This window comes from Nicotiana attenuata, unplaced genomic scaffold (genome assembly GCF_001879085.1).
Source record: "Nicotiana attenuata strain UT unplaced genomic scaffold, NIATTr2, whole genome shotgun sequence".
Lineage (NCBI taxonomy): Eukaryota > Viridiplantae > Streptophyta > Magnoliopsida > Solanales > Solanaceae > Nicotiana > Nicotiana attenuata.
The window spans coordinates 194007-215375 of NW_017671486.1; the positions used below are offsets into that span (position 1 = coordinate 194007).

Below are 21369 nucleotides of genomic sequence, written 5' to 3' on the forward strand. Positions count from 1 at the left end.
GCTTATCTGAACTAAGTTCATTTTGGCACACTTAGGATGGTAATTGAAATTAGGATCCCTCTTGAGTGTTTTCAGTAGCCTAGTCAGATATTCCATAGCCAGTACAAATAGATAAGAAGACAGAGGATCTCCCTGTCTCAAGTCTTTCTTTGCTTGAAATGGTGTTGTAGGCTGCCCATTAATGATGATGGAATATGAGACTGTTGTCACACACCTCATAATCCATTTCACGAACTTCCCTGGGAGCTGTAGATTTGTCAACACCTGCTCCAAATAATCCCATTCAACAGAATCATAAGCCTTTTTCGTGTCTACTTTCATCATGCATCTAGGAGAAACACTTTTCCTACCATACCCTTTTACTAGTTCATGGCTAAGCATTATGTTATCATTTATCAGTCTTCCAGGTACAAAGGCTGATTGATTCCTATCCACCAAGCCATCCATCACTCCTTGTAGTCTATTTGTTAGCACATTAGAGATAATCTTGTATAGCAGTGTACAACATGATATTGACCTATATTCAGTAATTTTGGAAGGATTTTTCACCTTGGGTACAAGTGTAACTATTGTACAGTTTATGGGTTGGTACATATTTGAGCTTGAGAAGAACTCCACTACTGCAGCTATAACTGTATCACCTATCACAGGCCAAGTTCACTTAAAGAATAATGCATTGAAGCCATCATAACCAGGAGCTTTATTATCACTAATACCTGTCAGAGCATGGTAAATTTCCTCCTTAGATACTTCTGCCACCAATTGCAATTGTTGCACTCTATTCACCAATGGACCATCCATCATTACTGCTGGATTAATAGCAGGCAGTTCTGCAGCTGAGGATCCTAATAATTGCTGATAGAACCCCGTCACTTCCTCCTCAATTTCTTGCTTTGTTGGTACAATATCCCCATTTCCCTTTTCTAATCTCCTAATCTTGTTCTGAGTGTATCTGTTATTCATGTTTGCAAAGAAGTATGTTGTATTAGCATCTCCAAGCTCCAGCCACTTTACTTTTGATTTGTGCTTCATAATACTTTCCTCCACCCCTAACCATTTCTCCCATTGTAATTTCATGTCTTTCTCTCCTGCTACCATAGCCTCTTATTGCCCAGGATCCTTCATTTGTTCTTGCATATCACTTAGTTTTTGTCTGCACAATTGATTCGATCGCCAACTGCATTATACTCAGCATTATTTAAAGCCTTATTCAAGTTAAAAGAAAAAAACTTAGAATACATATTTTTACTCCATAAAAAGAGCGTTAGAACACAAAGTAAAAAGTTTAGTATATTATTAATAATCATAATGCCATACAAGTGACCGAGGAAGCACAATCAAAGCTAATCATAATCAAGAACAAGATTTCAATACTATATTATAAAGAGTCGACTCTGGTATAACAAGATTATTCTTTGTAGATGTCTCCGGCGGAATCGAAATAATATTTCTATGTCATGCATTAGTTGCAAATATCATATCAAGAGGCATGACATTATTAGCAATAATAGCAAGTGGTGTACCAGCAATGATTTTATTGTGGGCCACCCGCTTTAGATTTGATATACCTCTTCAAACAACTTAAATAACTATCACAAATATATCAAATCAGCCCAATGATGCTAAATTTTTAAGGAAAGTAAATTCATAATATGGATGAAGCACTTATGGCAAATTATCAAACGATTGAAATAATTGCCCAGAGTTCTTATCAATGGTGATTTCTGTCAAGTACTACCAGTAGTCCAAAATCGACAAAAGTAGAGACTGTAAAAGCTAGCTTACCAAAGTTATACTTCTGGCCTCAAATAAAAAAGATTCAACTAACAAGAAATATAAAGTAAGAACAGATCCAGTATTCAGTGGCTTCTTGCTTCCTGTCGGAAACAAAGAAGAGCATCCAATAAAAGATGATTTGGTTTTTCCTGAACACTTAGTTATCAATCTCAATGGTAATAGTAGTGCATTTAATAAGAGAAATATTTTTTTCATCAGATCGAAACACAATTTGTGCAAATCGCATGATACAAATAAAAAGATATCTTAGCTAGCAGAAATGAATATGTTGATCAACTAAATAAAAGGTTGGTTGCAAAATTTCATAATAAAAATAAAATATTTTTCAGTTTTTGACTCAACAGAAAATGATACCAATAATTACTACCAAGAAGATTATTTAAATACTTCAATACCAAATGACCTTCTACCAAACATGTTTGTTGTCAAGTTTATTATCTCTTACATATGTTAGTGTCACCGTATATATAATAGACTAAGTTAAAATTGATCTTCCATTCTATATAGGTCAATTTTACAAAAAAAAAATATATCTGTCATGCTACTGAAAAACTTAGATACGTCGAATAGCTTATGTAATATCACATAGATGGTATATAGAAGTTTTGACAAATAACGCCATCCATGCAAAACTTATGATACTGGTCAATGTGCTTCTAAGTAAATTCTTATCCCTGAATTCAATTTTCGTCTTCCGAAACTAAGGAATAGCCTTTTAAATTTGTGTGAAAATAATTTTTAGTATGTTTATGTTTTCCAAATATAACAAATAAAGCACAAGGACAAACATCCTAAATATTGGACTATATTTACCGCAATATGTTTTCTTGCACGAACAATTGTATGTTGCACTTTCAAGAGGGATATCAAGAATGTCCTTTTATTTTATATTCATGCATTATGCTAATGTAATAGTTCTGGCATTTAGATGATTGTTGTATTTATTATACATAAGATTTCTCTCATTAATTAAATTATTTCTTTATATAAATAAATGTTTGAATCATCACGTGCCATTATTAACGTGCAAGCACGTTCATATATATATATATATATACTCAAGGCCGTTGTAGGAACCATAAACTTCAAATTCTGGATCGGTTTCTGCCGAGCTCGTATCTATAAGAGAAAATTTTCTATAATCATTTACTATATTATAGCGACAATATAAAAATTGTTTACATATTCAATACTAAGAACTTAAAATCCAAATTTAAAACGTGTATGTAATTTTGTTTTTCTCCATGCATTTACGTAGTCCTTAATTAGTTTTCTGGACCCCACTCTTAAAAAGACAAATCAAAACCGCAAAAAGGAAAAAACCCAAAACCCTTTTCCCCCCAAAGCCTGGTATTTACAGATCTTTTCATTCTCTGTTCAAACTCTGTGTAATTATTTACTGATTTTCTATTCATTTTTCTGTTCAAAATCTGGTAGTTTTACTGATTTTCTTTTCAATTTCCGTTCAAAATCTAGTCAAATTGAACCCAGATTTTCTTCACTCAAATGCACAAATTAATCATATTTGATGATTCCTGAGCATTCTTTTACAAATTTCTACTTCCTTCGATGGGGGCGTTAACGTTAAACAGGAAACGAGGTAACGATATCTTCTCTTCAAATTATAAAACCCAATTTTCAAATCCTTCCAATTTCGACCACATTTCAAAAAAACCCAAACTTTCTATATATCAAACCCTAAATCCACCAAAATCAACTGTACAAAGGTTTTTCAAGTACCCGGATCCAATTAACCCGATTCGAAGACAAGTTCATGCTCCTTGTAGGCAATCAAGATTTGGGTCTAAGGGTAATTCAGCAAATTCAGCTCCTGAAATGGGTAATTTTGTATCAAGAGTGTACGATGAAGCTAAGAAAAGTGCTTTTTATAGTTTAAGGTGTTTGAAAAAAGTTAAGGAAGTGATATTTATTGATGATGATGATGCTAAAAAGGGTGATTTAGAAGCTGGGGTTTGTAAAAAAAGTGATGTTTTTTGTAATTTGGAAGGTGGGGTTTGTGAAAAAAGTGAGTTTTTAGGCCAGAAGTGGAAGGAGACTAATGGGCTTCTGGAAATTTTGGATGGTGTTGATGGTAAGGATTCGTCGGTAGTAACGACGGGTTTGGATGATGGAAATTTGAAGGAAGAGAGTGCAGGGAAGATGTTAGACACACTAGCGTTGAACCCCACGCCTGATTCTGCTTTCTATGTCCCTTTGTATAAGAAATTGCTTGGTTCAGTGGGGAAAATAAATGATAAGTTGAAAAGACTGCAGTTTCAGATTGGATATAATGAGAAGTGTCTCGAAACGTATAGTTTGTTGCGGCCTCAGAAGAAAGGAGAACAGGTTAAAGAGGTACTATGATAGAATCTGCTTTATGATGTGGTTTTTAGTGTGCTTGTAGTTTAATTTCCTTATATTGATGCTTTTAACTTGCAGGATGTGATTTCAGAACCATTTGTGCCTCTCACTGAGGAGGACGAGGCTGAGGTATCGCGTGCTTTATCTAAATCCAATCGGTATGATTTATACATATCTCATTTTGTATGAGGCTCAATTCTATTTTCTATTTTGCATTCTCATCATATGATTGTATTTGTCTTATTTTGTGCAGAAGGCGGGTTTTGGTGACCCATAAAAACTCCAATATTGATATTACTGGAGAAATATTGCAATGTTTAAGACCTAGGGAATGGTTGAATGATGAGGTGATATTTTATGCTCGGTTTTCTAACCCGGGTTTTTGTGTGTGTGTGTGTGGGTGGGGGGGGGGGGGTTAAGATTTAATGGTGCTGAATATGGAAAAGAAGAAAAAGACTTTCATTAGTTTTAATGTCATGGATGACTTGTCCTTTGCAGGTTATCAATGTGTATCTTGAACTGTTAAAAGAGAGAGAGAAAAGGGAGCCCAAAAAGTTCTTGAAATGTCATTTCTTTAACACATTCTTTTACAAGAAGGTCAGTTCTATGATTTTCAGCTCGAAATTTCAGTTCTACAACTACTTTGTTGATATATGGGTTTGGTCTACAATAGTTATCTGAAAGTAAAAGTGTGGCCTTGCTGATTATCTCTGTTGTCTGCTATATGGATGTCCATGAACAAGATTGTAAAATAAGTTTTTTCTTTTGAAGTCATTAATATGAATAGAAGATTTCTTGTCGAAATTTGTGGAAACATCAGACTATAAGATGGATTTAATACTCATGTTCATAAATGTGTTTATACATACATATAAGTTACTATTCATGTCTGTCTCCCTCTAACGGTGTGCTCGTAGAGAAGATACATGGCTGTTTTTTGTCTTTCTTTATAACTGACTCCTGTGCCAATCATCAAGAGCTATGGTTGGCAATGGATATGCTGTTTAGTACTTTTCCTGGTTTCTGCAGTTGATTTAGATGCTGTATGGAATGTACTGACTAGTGCTTGCTCCAATATGCAATCTCAGCCTGCATATTGTCTGTACATGTCGCACTCTGTTTGTGTAATCTTAGGACAAGAGTAGAGTATGAAGTTTTTGTATTCTCTATCACAGACTCCTTATCTGATCCATAACTACCATCGTCGGTAGTTCTCTCATTACCAATTTTTTCCCTAGACCTATTAAATTCATGGAATATTTTGTGCATATACTGATCTGATTCTGCCTCTTAGTTCATGCTCTACAATGAATGATCTATTGTTATCGACACCATTTAGTTTCTCTCTCTAAAGTGGTCAACGTGTTATAACTGACTCCTGTGCCACTCATCAAGACATATAGTTGGCAATGGATATGCTGTTAGTACTTTTCCTGGTTTCTGCAGTTGATTTAGATGCGTACGGAATGTACTGACTAGTGCTTGCTCCAATATGCAATCTCAGCCTGCATATTGTCTAAACATATCGCACTCTGTTTGCGTAAGATTAGGACAAGAGTAGAGTATGAAGTTTTTGTATTCTCTATCACAGACTTCTTATCTGATCCATAACTACCATCGTCGATAGTTCTCTCATTACCAATTTTTTTCCCTAGACCTATTATATTCATGAAATATTTTGTGCATATACTGATCTGATTCTGCCTCTTAGTTCATGCTCTACAATGAATGATCTATTGTTATCGACACCATTTAGTTTCTCTCTCTAAAGTGGTCAACGTGTTATTAGGTTTAATAACAAATTATATGATCTGAGCTCACATTACAAGGTTGCAATGTCAATTACTGATTATTATCCCCTTACTGGAAACACTGTGTTGAGATTTTGAATGAAAATCTGCTCATTTTTGTGGAAATACTTCTACATTTTCAGTTGATAAGTGGCAGGGGAGGCTATAACTATCAATCTGTGAGAAGATGGACATCCCAAAGAAAGCTGGGTTACTGCCTACTCGAATGCGATAAAGTAAAATGTTCTATCATTTGTTTTCCTTTCTTACTTTGTTTTGCTATGTTCTATGTACTAATTTGATTCTTCTAATTAGATCTTTGTCCCTATCCACAAAGAAATACATTGGTGTTTAGCTGTTATCAATAAGAAAGACAAAAAGTTCCAATATCTTGATTCGCTCAGAGGAAGGGATACTCAAGTGTTGAAAGTGCTGGTAAGTTTGGCATCTGTACAAAGAAAAACTTATCGAGACGTGTTACCTTTTTTGTTCTTAATATTAATATCTTTTGAATTCCTATTCTCTTCATTCTTGATCGTAATAATATACAACAAAGAAGAATCTAGGTAATTTGTGACTGAGAAAATGGCGTTGAGGAAAGAGCAGATCTCATGTTTCTTGAGGTTTTGCTCTAGCTTGAGTGACGTTACAGTCTGTTGATATCTATGTGCAGGCTAGGTACTTTGTTGATGAGGTGAAGGACAAAAGTGGGAAAGACATTGATGTTAGTTCATGGAAGCAAGAGTTTGTCGAGGACCTTCCAGAGCAAAAGAATGGGTGTGTAACACTTTGGTCTAATGATTCTTAAGATTTGTGAACTTATGTTTTATACCGATTTTTCCCATAATATCTTGAGGCTGTTGCTAGATTTCTTTTTATGCAAGAAATATGAGTCACTTCAGATTTTCTCACTTTTTGTGTGTTGTCATTTGATTAAACTGGTGAACTTCCATTATGAACAGGTTTGACTGCGGTGTGTTCATGATAAAAAATGCTGATTTCTACAGCAGAGATATAGGCCTCTGTTTTAATCAGGTAAACGGTGTGCTGCATCATTATTTGATGCTTTCTTACCCTTGACACATTACACATACCAACTCTGAGTGAGAAGACAAAGAAAAACTGGGTTTTGAGTAGGGATGGGAATTTAAGAGTCATAGTTGGAATTAATTTGTACCAGTGACACATTGATTTCGTATAGCGGAAACTATTTTTGATCTTCTTTGGCAATCTGCTCACAAAAATAAGACCTTTTCTGCAAACTATGTTTTATCACCATTCCAAACTGTGCAGCTCCGACTCTTCACAAAAGTTCGAGAAAAGCTTGAGCAGATAGTATGTTTGCACGTAGTAAAGACAAGTCAATATAAGTAGTTGTAAGATATGAAACGGTTATGAAGGCAGCACATCAACATCGAAAGAATACAAAGTACTAGGATTTATACTAACATGTTAATTGACTTCTTAAAGGTGGTAGAGTTTTCCATATCGGAAGGAGGTTACTCTGGAGTAGGCTAAATAAGAAAGTTGGTCAAACAAGATGAGACCAAGTAGTATTGTACAATGACATTTTTCCTTTTCTATCAACCTATTTCTTTCTTCTCTCCTTGAAGACCATTTTGGTTTATCATTTCACGAATATTGACTTGCGTCTCTCGTCCTTGATAATTTACATGGTTTCTTATCCATCTCTCTTTTCCTCATGGATTAGCATTTCACATCTATGACTACCTATTGAAGGCTTTGATCATCTTCATGACATTAGATAAAGGTGGCTGAATTTCTTTACTCTAGCAATTTGTTTGAAACAACTGGACAACTCCCCCACCTCCCCCAAAAGAGGAAAGAAATTATTCCATTTGTTCAATTTTATATGATATATTTTCCTGACTAAAAAAATGATGCCGTTCTATTTTAGAAACAATTTATCTTTGAACTTCCCATTTTACCCTTAATAACGTGATGATATGTTGAAGACCACAACTTTCAAAAGTCTTTCTTTCTTAAAGTCCTTACCAAGTCAAACACCTCCTTCATATGAAATGAAAGGGAGGGAGTAGTTTGTTTGCACCATCTGGCAAGTTGTGTGCTTTTGAACTCTCGGCTTGGATTAAATTGAAGACTTTTCTTCCCCTTCCTTTTCATTTTGGACTTTGACTTCTTTTTTATATGTTCTTTTATCTTTCCTGAGCCGAGGGTCTACCGGAAACAACCTCTCTGCACTTGTGGGATTACGCTGGGTTTTTTGTTGTTGATTTCTTTTTTATCTGCTTTTGGGGGTTGTGGTTGGGAGAGGGGCGGGGTTGAGTGTTTTCTGCAAAAATAACATGCTAATCAAAAGTTTAAACTTTGTTTCCTCTTCCTTGTAGGAAAACATGCCGTATTTTAGGTTGAGGACTGCAAAGGAGATCTTGAGGTTGAAAGCAGATTAAATAATTTTGAACATGCTCCTTTTTTGTCATGTGGTACATCCTGTTTCAACAAAGGAATGATTATGTAGTTCAATAGTTGGTATGATCGACGCGAGGCTAAGTATTCCTTAAAGATCTTTAGTGTGATTAGTCAAAGCGTTATTTAATTCTTTAGCTAGTTATTATCCAAGAAAGGCTTGATTTTGTAAGTTGAGTTTGAAAGTGCTTTAGGATAATTTTATTAATTCAGTCTTTTTGGTCCCCATAGAGCATTCAGATTTTATTGTAGATGAAATTCAGAGTTGTAAACATTTGCTTCTTTATATTATTTCAATGAAATGAAATCAAAGATTAGTTTTGTGTAACTAATGTCTAATACCCTCATATTCCTCATATTCATGTATGGTACATGCAGAGTATCGCATGTTTGGATTGCGTTATCTTATTTTTCCCCCATAGCCAAATTCTTATCATCAAAGATCAGTAAACTTTATTCTGTAGCTAGTGAGTTGCTCCATCTCTTTTCTGTAGAAGTTGGGTGGTGGGAAGTGATCGTTTAAACTCCTGCCCTTGCTTAAGGGCTCGTTTGGTATGAGGGACAAGGAATAATTAATCCCGAGACTAAATTTAAGAAGACTTTATCCCATGTTTGGTTGGGAGAAAATTGCGGTATAGTTAATCCCGGGATTAATTATCCCAGTATTGTATTGTTTTTTTTATCCACATGGAAAGGTGAAATAACTAATTCCAAGGATAACTAATTCTGGGATAATTAATCCCGACCAAACGACCGCTAAGTGTATAACTAAGCTAAGCTGTGCCGGTGAAATATTGTTCTGAATGATCATCATGAGTTGATTTTGTAAGTTACTATATAAGAAAGGCTTGATATTATAAGTTTGGCATGGTTTAATTCAAGAGATAACAGGATCAAGAATCTTGAGAATCAGATAAAATATGATGGTGTATCGAGTTTAGTCTATACATTGAAAGTCTTGTTTCCCCAAATTCTCTAGAGGAAGTTTGAAGTAAACTACAGATCATTGGAGTGAAAGGAATAAAATTTGTGCTATGGTTGTCGAGATCTTGTGTATAATGATGATCTAACAAAAATGGTATGGGTAAATGATTCCCAAGGTTTAGCAAAAAGGAGAACAAAATTGTGGCATGAAGATCTTGCTTTGGTCGCCCCCCACCCCCACACCCCACCCCGCCCAAACAAAAATAAAAAGTGAGTTATAGGAAAGAATACTGCGATGAATAGTTTTACTGCACGTTTCAACAATCTTTTTCATAAGAACAGCATTAAAACATATGCATTACTCTTTTTTAGATCATGGAGTTGAAGTAAAAATGATGAAGTCGCCAGAAAATGTCCTTAGGGGACTCAAGTGAGAGCAAAGTTTTAAACAAGTAAAGCTATGATTCAAGATCAAACAGTTCTGAGCATATTGTTTTGGACTGTTAACATATTGGTTTTGGTTTTATTTATGCCTACATAACATTCAGAATGAGCTTCCAATGGTCAGGATACTTTACACTAGTTGCAAAATACAAATGATAAAGCTCTAAGAATAAAAGTAAAAACATTCATGATTGAATTAAATCATACATAATAAACACATGCAATAATGCATTCGAGCAAAACTGTACATATGCTTTCACAAAAATAGGCTATTAGCTCTAGATATACACACAGCTTCTTTATTCACAATGAAAATATAAATCTATGTCATTGCTGCAAAACAACAAAAATTCTAGTATAATCTCACAAGTGGGGTCTCGGGAGGGTAGAGTGTATGCAGATTACAGACCTTACCCCTACCTTGTGAGGTGTAGAGAGACGGTTTTCAATAGACCCTCGACTCAAGGAAAGATAAAAAAGAAGCAATAGCAATAGCAGCAAGCAGTAAACAACAGAACGATAATATAATCTTTAAAGTTTTTTCAGATGTAATAAAACATCTAATACCGTAGGAAATACATCCCCGATCCCTATAAATCGGACCGATCAATCTTCAGAAGCCTGTATAATTATGATCATTATGAATTTACAAGTTCTGAGATGCCCTTCTTGCTTCGTCTGAGTACTCATATCTAGAGGAGCATGGAGAATATGAGACTATACATTAACATCTGTAGTTTCAGTAGTTCAAGCTCATGAGAGGACAACACTGTTGTCTTTCTTCTATTTAGTAAAATATCTGCACAATGATTCTTCACCTCATTCCTCATTGTTTACAACAATTTTATGCAAGAGAGAATTAAGCTATCTTGCAAGGATTACAAAGGGAAGAGTAAATACAAGTAAATTGATGCCACATATGTTGTAAAGATTCATGCCTAACGCGGTACCCTCTTTCTACTAAGTATTTCCTGCTCTTTCAATCGATGCTGGAACCTTGCAAGGCGAGCCTGAAGGCTCACCAGACTTGCTGCTTTGCGTGATAGCACAAAGCTTAGCTGTGTCACATAATTGTCAATGCGACTTCCAGGTTGATCAACTTCTGCCAACAGTTTCATTTCCTGATAGCGAAACAATTAATTAATTATCATGAGTATATGGCTAATGCAATCTCATTTTTGTTTGGCCTAAACTTGTCCTTCTCATTGCTCTGTTAGTAGGAACTCAGAGGACAAAATAAGACAACATGCAGCTATCATCACCAAAAGAAAATGGACAAAATATTGGAACTAAGACGTGTTCTTTTAAATAAATAAACTCTTTGTGTGTGTGTGCGCGCGCGTGAGAGAGAGAGGTGACAAGTAATGAAATGGTAATCGCAGCAATACTAACATATTAGAATTATCCTACTATCCACCACATACAGGTAGTGAAATTGTAGATAACTAAGAAAATGGGAGGCAACAGACAAAACAAAAAGAAAAAGAAAACAATGGTGAATCCCATTACAAGCAAGCATGAACTCTGTAGCCACAAATGATCAGTCAAAAGAGTCGTGTAGGTTCTCAGACAAAAGCATCCAACTGTTAGGTGAGGAAGCAGTACATCCAAGGAAACATTAAAGAAAATTCAAAAATTAAGAAACACTCAAGAGAAAACAATTTACAGCTGCATTTTGGCAATGGCAATGCATAACACAGAAATGCAGAACCCCCCCTGGGAACACACTTATAATATTTCTGCATTTTGCAGGGAGGTAAAATATTAATTAACAGAATACAAATTAACATAGGATTAACTTACTTCACTAACAATCTCCATTGTATCTACAATTTCTTTCCTATGGGCAGCTATTAGGGCCTCTTCTTCCTGCGCATAGAAAGAGGAAAATTACACCGATATCATTGGAGAAGTTTATAACAGTTATTCAAGATAAAATAATTAACAAAATGAAAAGCAAAAGGCGAATAAAAGACTAACCTCTAGTATTTCATTGATATTTTCATCACGAGGGGGTGAAGAAGCTTCATTTTGTCTTGATCCATTACTTTTTGTGGGGGTACTCGTAGGTTGTTGTCTATAACTTGTAGAAGATGAATCAGCGCTTGAAAAATCTTTTCTTGACCAATTTCCTGGCCGTTCTAGCTTTTCAGGTTTCTCATCCCTATATACTTTCCTCCGAGGTGGCGACACTTTCGGCACCTTATCTTCTACATCAGAACTTTGCAAGTTGGTTGTAGAATACAGTTTTTGACCAGCTGAAATACCATAGGCATTCTTCACCTCAAACCTGTCCCTCTCCATACCACCAGAATTTGCCCCACTTTCCTCCCAACCAGTGACGGTAAGATTTGAACCAACACTAGAGGGTTGTTTATCAAAACCTGTCCTTCTGCTTGCTTCTGATAGTATAGACTCTTGAGGTTGCTCATAAGCATCTCTTGCTCCAGCAGAAACAGCCGAAGTTGGCACTGAGTACATTTCCTTGAATGTGGGGGGTAAAATTGCACTCTGATCTTTCTTTGCGTTACCACTTTTGGATAGACTTTTGACCCTGTTAATCTCATGTTAGTATAATCCCATGCTTAATAAAACGAAAAAAAATAAATTCAAACGACGCTTAAAGAAAACAATTTACCTGTCAGCATATCTCAATGTATTGAGTGTATGTTCACATGATCCTGCATTAGGAGAAATGCAGGAAATCATAACAGTTCTTGAGTTTCCAACAAAGGAGTCACGAAGCACCTCAGTAAGTTTGCTGCCACGGAATGGAATATGAATCTGGTCATTATCGAGAGCACGGATACACTCTTTAAGAGCCAACAAACTCTTGTTAATTTCTGCTCCTTCAATCCTGAAAAGAAACCAATATATAGATTTCAAATATGCTACTTGAACAAATTGGCAGCAATGCAGTGTGCTTGGAAGAGAAGGGGGTGGGGGAGGAGAGAAAGAAAAGCAGGCATGATCTGGAGCCTTTAAGTAAAAATTTAAGAAGATACTATTTGCAGTTTTCCAAAGTCTCAAATTTAGGGCTTGGTTCCGGCCTTGTTTCGTAGTGAATTTATGGATTTGAATACTTCTAACACTGAATTCTTTTTTGTAAATTCAACTTGACCTGTACCTGGAACAGAGAAAAAGGGTATCCAATTGAAATCCAGTTTTTTCTATTTTTCGCTTAGATGTGCTCGGCAGATGCTAAAGCCAGAGCGTGATGGCAAGAATTGATCGAGCGAAGAATCACAGTTCAGCTATCACATTCAGAGAAGTTACTCAAACTGGCAAAAGTGGAAACTCAAAGATTTGTTACAGTAGAAAGTAAGGTACTTGACACAGCCAAGTTCTTTGTTTCCAGTGTTTGGAAGATTATCCCTTGAGCATAAAATTCAGAATAATAACACCAAACTTTCTTCATGACCTCGTACTTTTAATCCTTACTAGAATAAGATCATGAAACAGCATAGACGTTCCAGCTAGAACTTCCCTAAACCTTATGTTAAGGTGGTTCAGCGAAATGACTTTTAAAACAGATGCACAACATCCGAGGAAAAACATGCCAAAGGGAAAAAAGCAAAATAAAACACCATATCAGAAGAAATTCCAGAGAAGCATAACAAGGTGCAGCAACAAGTGTGCCATGAGAACTTACCTTGTTTGTCGGTCATTATCAGTTGTGTCTGCACCTCTCTCGCTGCCAGCAAGATCAATAAAAGAAATCTTGCCGACAACTTTCCCACCCTTGGACTCATTTCCTTCATTATTTCTTCTAGATTCCTTGACCTCGTTATGTTTCTTGACAACAAGCTGCAATATCGCATGTGATCTTGACGATTCCTCATTTGCACCAGTTGATCCAGTACTTCTTGCAGCATTTCCCCTCTCAATATACTCTTTTACAATCTGCACATCTGAAACTTCAAATTCCTGGAGTCCAACAATGCAAACCTGTTGCCGCCCATCTTCCCTCATACAAAGTTTCCTACATAAAAATTATGAACTAGCTGGTAAGAAATGGCGAAGAATAAATGATTCAGAAATGAAGCATTTATAATCATGAACGGAAGTATAAACAGTTTTTACAATGATTTAATCATCTATTAGTTGGACAACCAAGACAACATGCTCCCAACCACGGCATTGACATAGCCACATGGCCACAAACCATTTAGGACACTACATGTCTTCAGATTTCTTACTTTCAGTTTTTACTTTCCTGTATTTTGAGAAATTATTGGAAGGAGTACCACTACTCTCCTGACACCATAGAGTAAATTATGGGGACCCAGTGCCAGGTTCTAGGTTATGCAAGTTTTTGATTTGTATCACGTATGACATTACCTAGTTGTCATTTGAGCATGTAGAATATCCCTTAAAGAAAGTAAAACGAAATTTCCGAAGCATTATAAGGATACCAACCTCCGATCACCAAGAAGATCGAACAGTTTTCCACCATATATTTCAAAAAAGCTGAGCCACAGCTTGAACTTCTGATTACGATAAATTGGCTGATGCAACAATCTAACAAGATCCTCTGCAGCTCTAAGAGGCAATGGTTGCATCGTGTATGTCTTACCACTCCCTAAATCATCAAAGAGAAAAAAGGAAAAGAAAAAACAATGAAAAGATGACCAATTACAAAAGCAGTTGAAGCAAGTTTAACATTGCTAAAAACAGCATTGACAAATTGACTAGCTTTAAATCCATTGTCAAATTACTGCTCCTCTATTTGGGAAGCACCACTATGAACTCTCTGTGCCAAAAGAGTATATGAATCTTCAGTTATACCATCAGCAGACATGCATGAATATACTTGCTAAACTTAGAGGGGGAATGATCAACGATGGAACCAGAAGATTTGAAATTATACAGAGAGCAACATCTTTTTCCTTTTTTGGATAAGGTAAGATATTAATAAAGTAGTACCAAGAGGTACTAGCACATGTCGAAGCAGAAATCAGCTAAGTGCCAGAAGATAATGGTAAGCAGCCTCTGGAACAAAATGAATCAAGCATGTGAAGAAATGCAGCAGACCTGTCTGGCCATAAGCGAAGCATGTAGCTTTTGTGCGTTGAAAGATGGTTGGGATAATTGGTTCCACGGTCGCTCGATAAACCTGCAAAGCAGTGGATATGTGATGAAGTTACAAAAGTGGGTGGTACATAACCTACTATTGAAAAAAAAAAAAAAAAGATGAAGGTAGTCCAAATCAGTTATTAAAAATTTCTGCACAGCCTTTATGTAAAGCAGCAGTCTTTGTAACTAAATCTTCTATGTAGGTGATGAAAAGATACCTGATCATTCGTAACATGCTCATCTAGAACAGCGTCAAAACAGAACTCATGCTTCTCAACATAAGCAGTCAAGTCCACCTTCCATAATACAACCAAACATCAGTTCCTCCCAAATATTTAAGGGTTAAATGAGATTTATCCACCAAAAAAAGAGATTGATAAAGGTTTTGCAAAGTAAGTCATAAAAGCAAACATCAGCCCTTGAATCATGTGATGCAAATCAAATCTACATGAAAACAACATTTTAAACCTTAAGTTTGGGTTCATGGACTGTGAGGAAAGCATTGTCAGATACAGTGACAACGTCATCCTCTTTCCGAGCAACTTCCTTCCTGTTTAAAGGTCTCTTACGCACCTGCCAAACACTAACGTCAGCTTTAGAAATTGAAAAGAGAAAGAATAAACAAATCATCTGAACAACCATGAAACGCATGAAGAAGGGGGGTTAAAGCACAAAAAATTAGCAAAAGCAGTAAGAAAAAAGTCTTATCAAACTAGAAGGCATATTTTAATCACTGGAAAGAAACATATAAGGACAATAAAAATATGACTTAAAATTCATTTTCCAATACTCCCAAGTTTTCTGTAAAAGCGGCATTCATTGAGAAAGTGGCTAAAGAATGAACATAACATCTAGCGAATGTCTAGACAATAGTCAAGCAGTTGATTACCAAATACTAAAGCAATATTATTTCAAGCTGCATATCAATTTCAAGTTAGTGGAGGCTGCGAGAACCTAAGAATTTTTTGCAGGACGTGGATCCTCAAATAACATCTTTTCACTAATGCGAAGCATGTGAACACTTAATTTGAGTTCTATAGGCAGCTCAAACGTGGTCTTTAGTAAAGGCGCATGTTGTTGGCATAATAGAGCAAATTACCATCTTAGAAATGAATAAAAACAATGGTAATTAAATGGTAGGAGTTAGAATTAGGATCCAATAGGAAAATATGCCTCAAAATCCAATTTTCTTGCCGAAATAAACACAACAATATCTCCATCTCATTTCCTATCTACCAAAGAAGAAAAAATCTTCGTATTACTAATAGTGTCACAAATGCATTTGAACCCTCCCATTCCCAGATACAGGCCAATCAAAGAGACCTTTCCTCAGTGGTGTCTCACAATTATGACATAACTTGCATCCTCTATAGAACAATAAGTCGATAATACATGCACAATTGACATACCACTACTTTAATCTTCGCCACATTGTTTTCTCTTGCATTATTTTCTTTTTCAATTGTGGATAATCCAGCTGCAGCATCCGCCTCTGGTTGTGCTTTTTGCTGTTGATCGTTGTCACTATCAAATGCTTTATTTACCCCTGACATGAAAGGTGACACCTCGAAGGGCTCTGAAATTACATGCTAAAATGACAATATGGCCAGAATTAGTAAGCAGACATTCCTTTCTTTATGACAATAGAGTCAGAAACATTACAAGACACATGGCCTGGTATTTACAAATGAGAAAGATTTGGATCACCAGTAAGCCAACATTTACTAGTCTAACCGTTAAGAAATGATCTTGATTCTTAATAAGTCTGATGATTATGAAAGAAAGAACATGGCCAACAACCTATTTAAATTCAAGCACAATGGTGCAATATCCACTAATAAGGATATTCACAATATATGACTAGTTATCCCATCAGACTTGTAAAAGAAAGAGACTAGTTATCCAGCAGAAGGCAATGCGTATTTCAATGGATATAAACGATAAAACCATTCATTTGGTTCCCTCAAAATGCAGAAAACCATGACATGTGAGTTATTCCACGATTAGTGCAAGGAAAGCCAAGCTTTTAAATTCCCCCTCTATCTCAGAAAAGGGTTCCAATTCCAGCCATAAATTTGGTATTTCTTGCCTCATAGTCTCCACAATCTAAAAACCAAAACACTTTACTGTTAAATATAATAAGATAATTACAGCTCTCAGTCTAGCTTAACATGTTAACCCAGTGACATCTGTTTGTACAATTGGTAACAAAGAGAATGCTAAGTAGTTGCTGTTAAACACCTTTCTAACTGGACATAACCGTCAGTTTCTTCAATGAACCCATATTCAGTAACCCTACACATTCCTTTCTGTTTTCACTTCCTTCTCGGGAGGGTGTAGGGCAGGAGGGCGAGACTGAGACTAGTATGGCAGAATGTGTTATCAAATTATAAATATATTATTAATTTATAAATCAGCTAAAAAATGCAGGCGAAAACGGAGGTTCCCGGCAAAACAATGTACATTCTTACACAAGAACTGACAAAGTAGAGAAGGAAACTAGGTAGTAGATAGGTCCAGACTTTTAAAAATGATCCTTACCTCAGTTAAAAGCTCAGTGTCATCCATGGAATGAAGATCCAACAGCCCAGCTCCGAAGTCTCCTCTGAATTCAGGAGAATAAAAGCCATCCGATGCTCCAAATCCTCCTGGACTTTGGGCTGTTGGAGTATATGGATCAGAAGCAAATTCGCCATTTAGGTTGAGGTTTCTCATCAATTTGAAAAGCCTCTGTTTCTCTTCCATAGACTGTGCTCCATATCCCTTCAAACAATACCCAGGCTTCAAAATCATTAACGAACTCAATATGGCAATATCCAAACAAACAAAGATTGACATACTAAACCCCCATGGTAAAGAACCAAAAGAAAGAGAATACAGCGAGTTCGAAAGAAGAGGGTCAATATCATTCTGCAGATAAAACTCCATGATCTGGATACTCAGCTGCCGGAATTGCGTTTAAGGCTAACAGAGTTCCATAGGAGTCAGTGGTCTAAAATGAAGAATACAAAACGATGTGACATGCTTGTGTATGAGTGCATTCTATATAACCACATTTACGGAGGGGTAAACCAAATAACAATAAAAAGGCCCCTAGGTACTATAGCAGCAGGACATACAAGACTATTCAATTTAACTAATAAAACAACGTAAAATTTAAAGACAATGAGTGTACATCTGAATATATAATATACAATATCGTTAAAGTTTTACTTCAAATCTTCTATATACATATATACTGTTCCAGTCTGAGCAAGGGCAATTATAGAGTTACAGGTACAGGTTTATCTAAACCCAGTAGCTTTGGCTTGAATCATTTATATGTGTTAAAAATATTCACTAAATAAGTGAAAATAAAATGATTTTTTGAACCTAGTAAATCAAATGAGTTGTGGTACAATTCGAAATTGAACCCATAAAATACAAATCATGAATCTGTCTCTAAGTCAGTGGTGAGCATACACCTCCTGCTAATATGCTAGATCTCTCTTTAGTGCAATGACATTGTGACAACTACTAATTTTGTCAAGTTAATTCAGACAGAAATGTAAACAATATTGATCTTGTACTTAAAAACTACTACTAGTAGATAAAGCACAAGCGAATTATAAAGTAAGGTATTATACCTGCATAAGTAGGTTCGGAAGCAGACGTTGATCGACACCGGTAGTGGCCAAATGCTGCAACCCAGCAGACTGAAGCCATCGCGCCATGACAGCATCTCCCGCATCACCAGCGGGGCCCGCATTGCCCGGAGGATGATCGTATAGAGCAGTACCCGCTGCCGCATTGCTCTGCTGCATTTGGCCGCCCATATGGCGCTGTGATCGGCGTTGCGGAGCCAACTTTTCAAAATCTATAACTCAATTCTTCAAGAATAACAAAAAAATTAATCAAAATATCAATAATTTGCAATTACATACATCATAAACACACACACACACACACCAAAGGAAAACAAAGCCAAAAAAAGTTGTAAATTATGATCCAGATGCTTACTGAGAGGGGAAACGTCGAAATCAAAGCGGCAAAATCACGTGCATATCACGTGTAAATCCAGCAAAGTTGAAAGCAACCGTAAACCAATCAATTTCAACCTTTAATTCAAAGTTCAAACAACAACAACAAAAAAAAACGATTAGAGTACAACACCGCGCGCCTACAGTACAACAATTCACAACATAAGAAATGAACAAATCCACACGAAGAAGAAAAAATCAAGCGCATTCAATCATAAACATTTCGCAGTACCTGAAAAATTGAATAGAAACTTCTATAAACAGATCTGAGAGAAATGTAGTTTTGAAAAAGGAAAAACAAAATTCATGAATTTGCTTGGAAGCAATGATAAAAGAGAGCGAAAGCGTAAGCGTAAGACTTATGATCAAAATTCAAACAAAAAGAAAAAATCAATTTCTACCTTTTTTGATAGAGAAATTATATCTGACTGTATTTTATATAAATGTGTGTCTGTAAATGTGGCCTTTTATATAATTGTTGACAGGTATGATGTTTTGAAAAAAAGGATTAAACGGCTAAATTTTGACATTTTGTAATGTTGGATAGACTAATATACCCTTTAACTAATGACAAATTCCGGATATATCACTTTTGTAATTTGGTAATTTATTATGTAATTAATTTTAAAAAAATTAGTGTGAAATATAAGAATGTGATCCAAATTAGAGGCGGAACCCAAATTTAATGTTTATGAGTTCTTGCAACGATCTCGAGTAAATTTTTAATACTCCCTCCGGTCCAAAATAAGTGATTTTTTGGATGTTTTCACACAGATTAAGAAATCCACCTTTTAGCATTAATTAGTAATGGAATTGACCATATTAACCTTTACTATCTCACATAAACACTCTTAACACATATTTCAACACTATTTACTCCAAGGACAATGGAGGAAAAAAATAATTAATTCATTCTTGAAATCTGAAAAAATCACTTATTTTGGACCACAAAAAAAGGCCAAAAAATCACTTATTTTGAACCGGAGGGAGTAGTAATTAGGTTCACATTTAAATATTTATAGATATAGTGAATTTTTCAACACTTTTATGCCATGTAAACCCGTAGATCATAAGGTGGATCAAGACATGTTTTTCTCTTTCTCTCTTTTCTTTTCAAGTGATGAGATTCATGTATTTTGAGTCGTGATCTTCTTCCTAATTACCTTCTTATGAATTTTATTGAAGATCAAGTAATTTTTTTGTGTGAAAATTGCTAACTACATTTTAAGAAATACATTCATAATGATGAGTAATTCTAGATATATCGAATTCTTTTGTTGGTACTTAAATGTTTACTTAGTGAATTTGGTGATTAGTTTTCAAAATTAAAAAAAATCAGAAAAAGAATTATATATGGGAACATTGAATTATTCGACTATGAGTAATAGAGTTTACCATATCAAAATTTTTTCATAAATTCAATTGCTTTTATAAAATACATATTCACTGTAATGTTGTCTTACTAATGTCTGAATCTTTTAACATACTACTGGTTTGTAAAAATTACTTAAACACAGGGCTATCAATGTAATATTGTGGAGAAATTGGGATATTTTATTTATTTGTTAGTAGTTGGAGCAATAATTATTCAGTTTTTGTTGTTTTTTGTTTTTCCTACAAACTTGGTAGAACTAAGAAGGCATTTCTGCACAAAATCTTGTTCCGACAGATTTATAGATTTTCTTTCAATTGGCATCCAATGTTCAATTATTACTGTTTTCTTTACAAGTTGCATCTACATAAAAATAACGAATAAATAATATTCTATGTATCAAATTTAACGAGAAACTATTTGGAAAATTAATTAAAATTTTAAAGTATATTTTTAATTATAAATTGATTATATTGTATTGTACTAGTTTTTACGTAATTCCTAAACGTATAATATTTTTTGTTCTAAAAGAAAATCGAGGAGTCAATTTCTTTTTCGACAAAAAGAGCATTTTTCCCTTTAGAAAGAAAATATATCAATTTACCGTATAAAATATCTTTACTTTAGCTTGCTTTATATTCTGACGTTATTTATATCCTTGTTGTTAGCAAATTATCGTATTTACTCTTGATCATAATATTACTTCAACCTAAATTATGACAAGGGATAATTTTGAACTATAGTCAAAAAAATAAATGAGGGGTCAATTTAGATTATTTTTTATGTATTTTGACACATCAATGTAAATAAAGTTATAATAATTAAATAAAATGTAATTTCATTCGCAATTGAAAAATATTTTTATAATATGTGAGAAAGATCCCAAAATTTTGTAAGTAATGAACAGACCAAAACTGAAGTTTGGTTAAGGGGACACAAAGCACAATGAATTCTGCGTTCTGTACGGCAAGTCAGTTCCCTGAATTTACTCCAAAATTGTAAGAGAGTCAGTAATAAATTATCCAACAAAAGAAATAAATAGAGGGGACAGTAAATAAATAAAAGAAGTGAACTGAGTTTTCTGATCCCATGGAAGCACAAATTTAATAATTTCCTCCACGTACCACTCCAATTTGTC

General features: G+C 35.1%; 2 protein-coding genes across 4 annotated transcripts; one reads left to right on the plus strand and one right to left on the minus strand.

Moving 5' to 3' along the window:
* The first annotated feature begins 3097 nt into the window (after nt 1-3097).
* Nucleotides 3098-8724, plus strand: LOC109208583 (ubiquitin-like-specific protease ESD4). Its single transcript, XM_019371709.1, has 9 exons — nt 3098-4152; nt 4237-4316; nt 4412-4505; nt 4657-4755; nt 6092-6184; nt 6264-6383; nt 6622-6725; nt 6911-6983; nt 8318-8724. The coding sequence occupies exons 1-9, from the start codon at nt 3367-3369 to the stop codon at nt 8378-8380; spliced, it is 1512 nt and encodes a 503-aa protein (XP_019227254.1). The 5' UTR covers nt 3098-3366; the 3' UTR covers nt 8381-8724.
* Nucleotides 8725-10269: 1545 nt separating this feature from the next.
* LOC109208584 (kinesin-like protein KIN-13A) lies at nt 10270-19340 on the minus strand. Of its 3 annotated transcripts, XM_019371712.1 has the most exons (15): nt 19261-19276; nt 19092-19125; nt 18840-18937; nt 18467-18709; nt 17382-17603; nt 16250-16429; nt 15309-15413; nt 15059-15136; nt 14799-14880; nt 14184-14346; nt 13417-13746; nt 12403-12621; nt 11745-12318; nt 11568-11633; nt 10270-10885 (listed from the first exon to the last, which is right to left on the minus strand). In XM_019371712.1, exons 4-15 carry the CDS (start codon nt 18653-18655, stop codon nt 10703-10705), a joined length of 2391 nt encoding a protein of 796 aa, XP_019227257.1. In that variant the 5' UTR covers nt 18656-18709; nt 18840-18937; nt 19092-19125; nt 19261-19276; the 3' UTR covers nt 10270-10702. The 3 variants fall into 3 exon arrangements, with proteins under 3 accessions (XP_019227257.1, XP_019227256.1, XP_019227255.1); XM_019371711.1 differs by lacking the exon at nt 19092-19125 and having other exon boundaries at nt 19261-19340; XM_019371710.1 differs by lacking the exon at nt 19261-19276 and having other exon boundaries at nt 19092-19254.
* Between the last annotated feature and the right edge of the window lie 2029 nt (nt 19341-21369).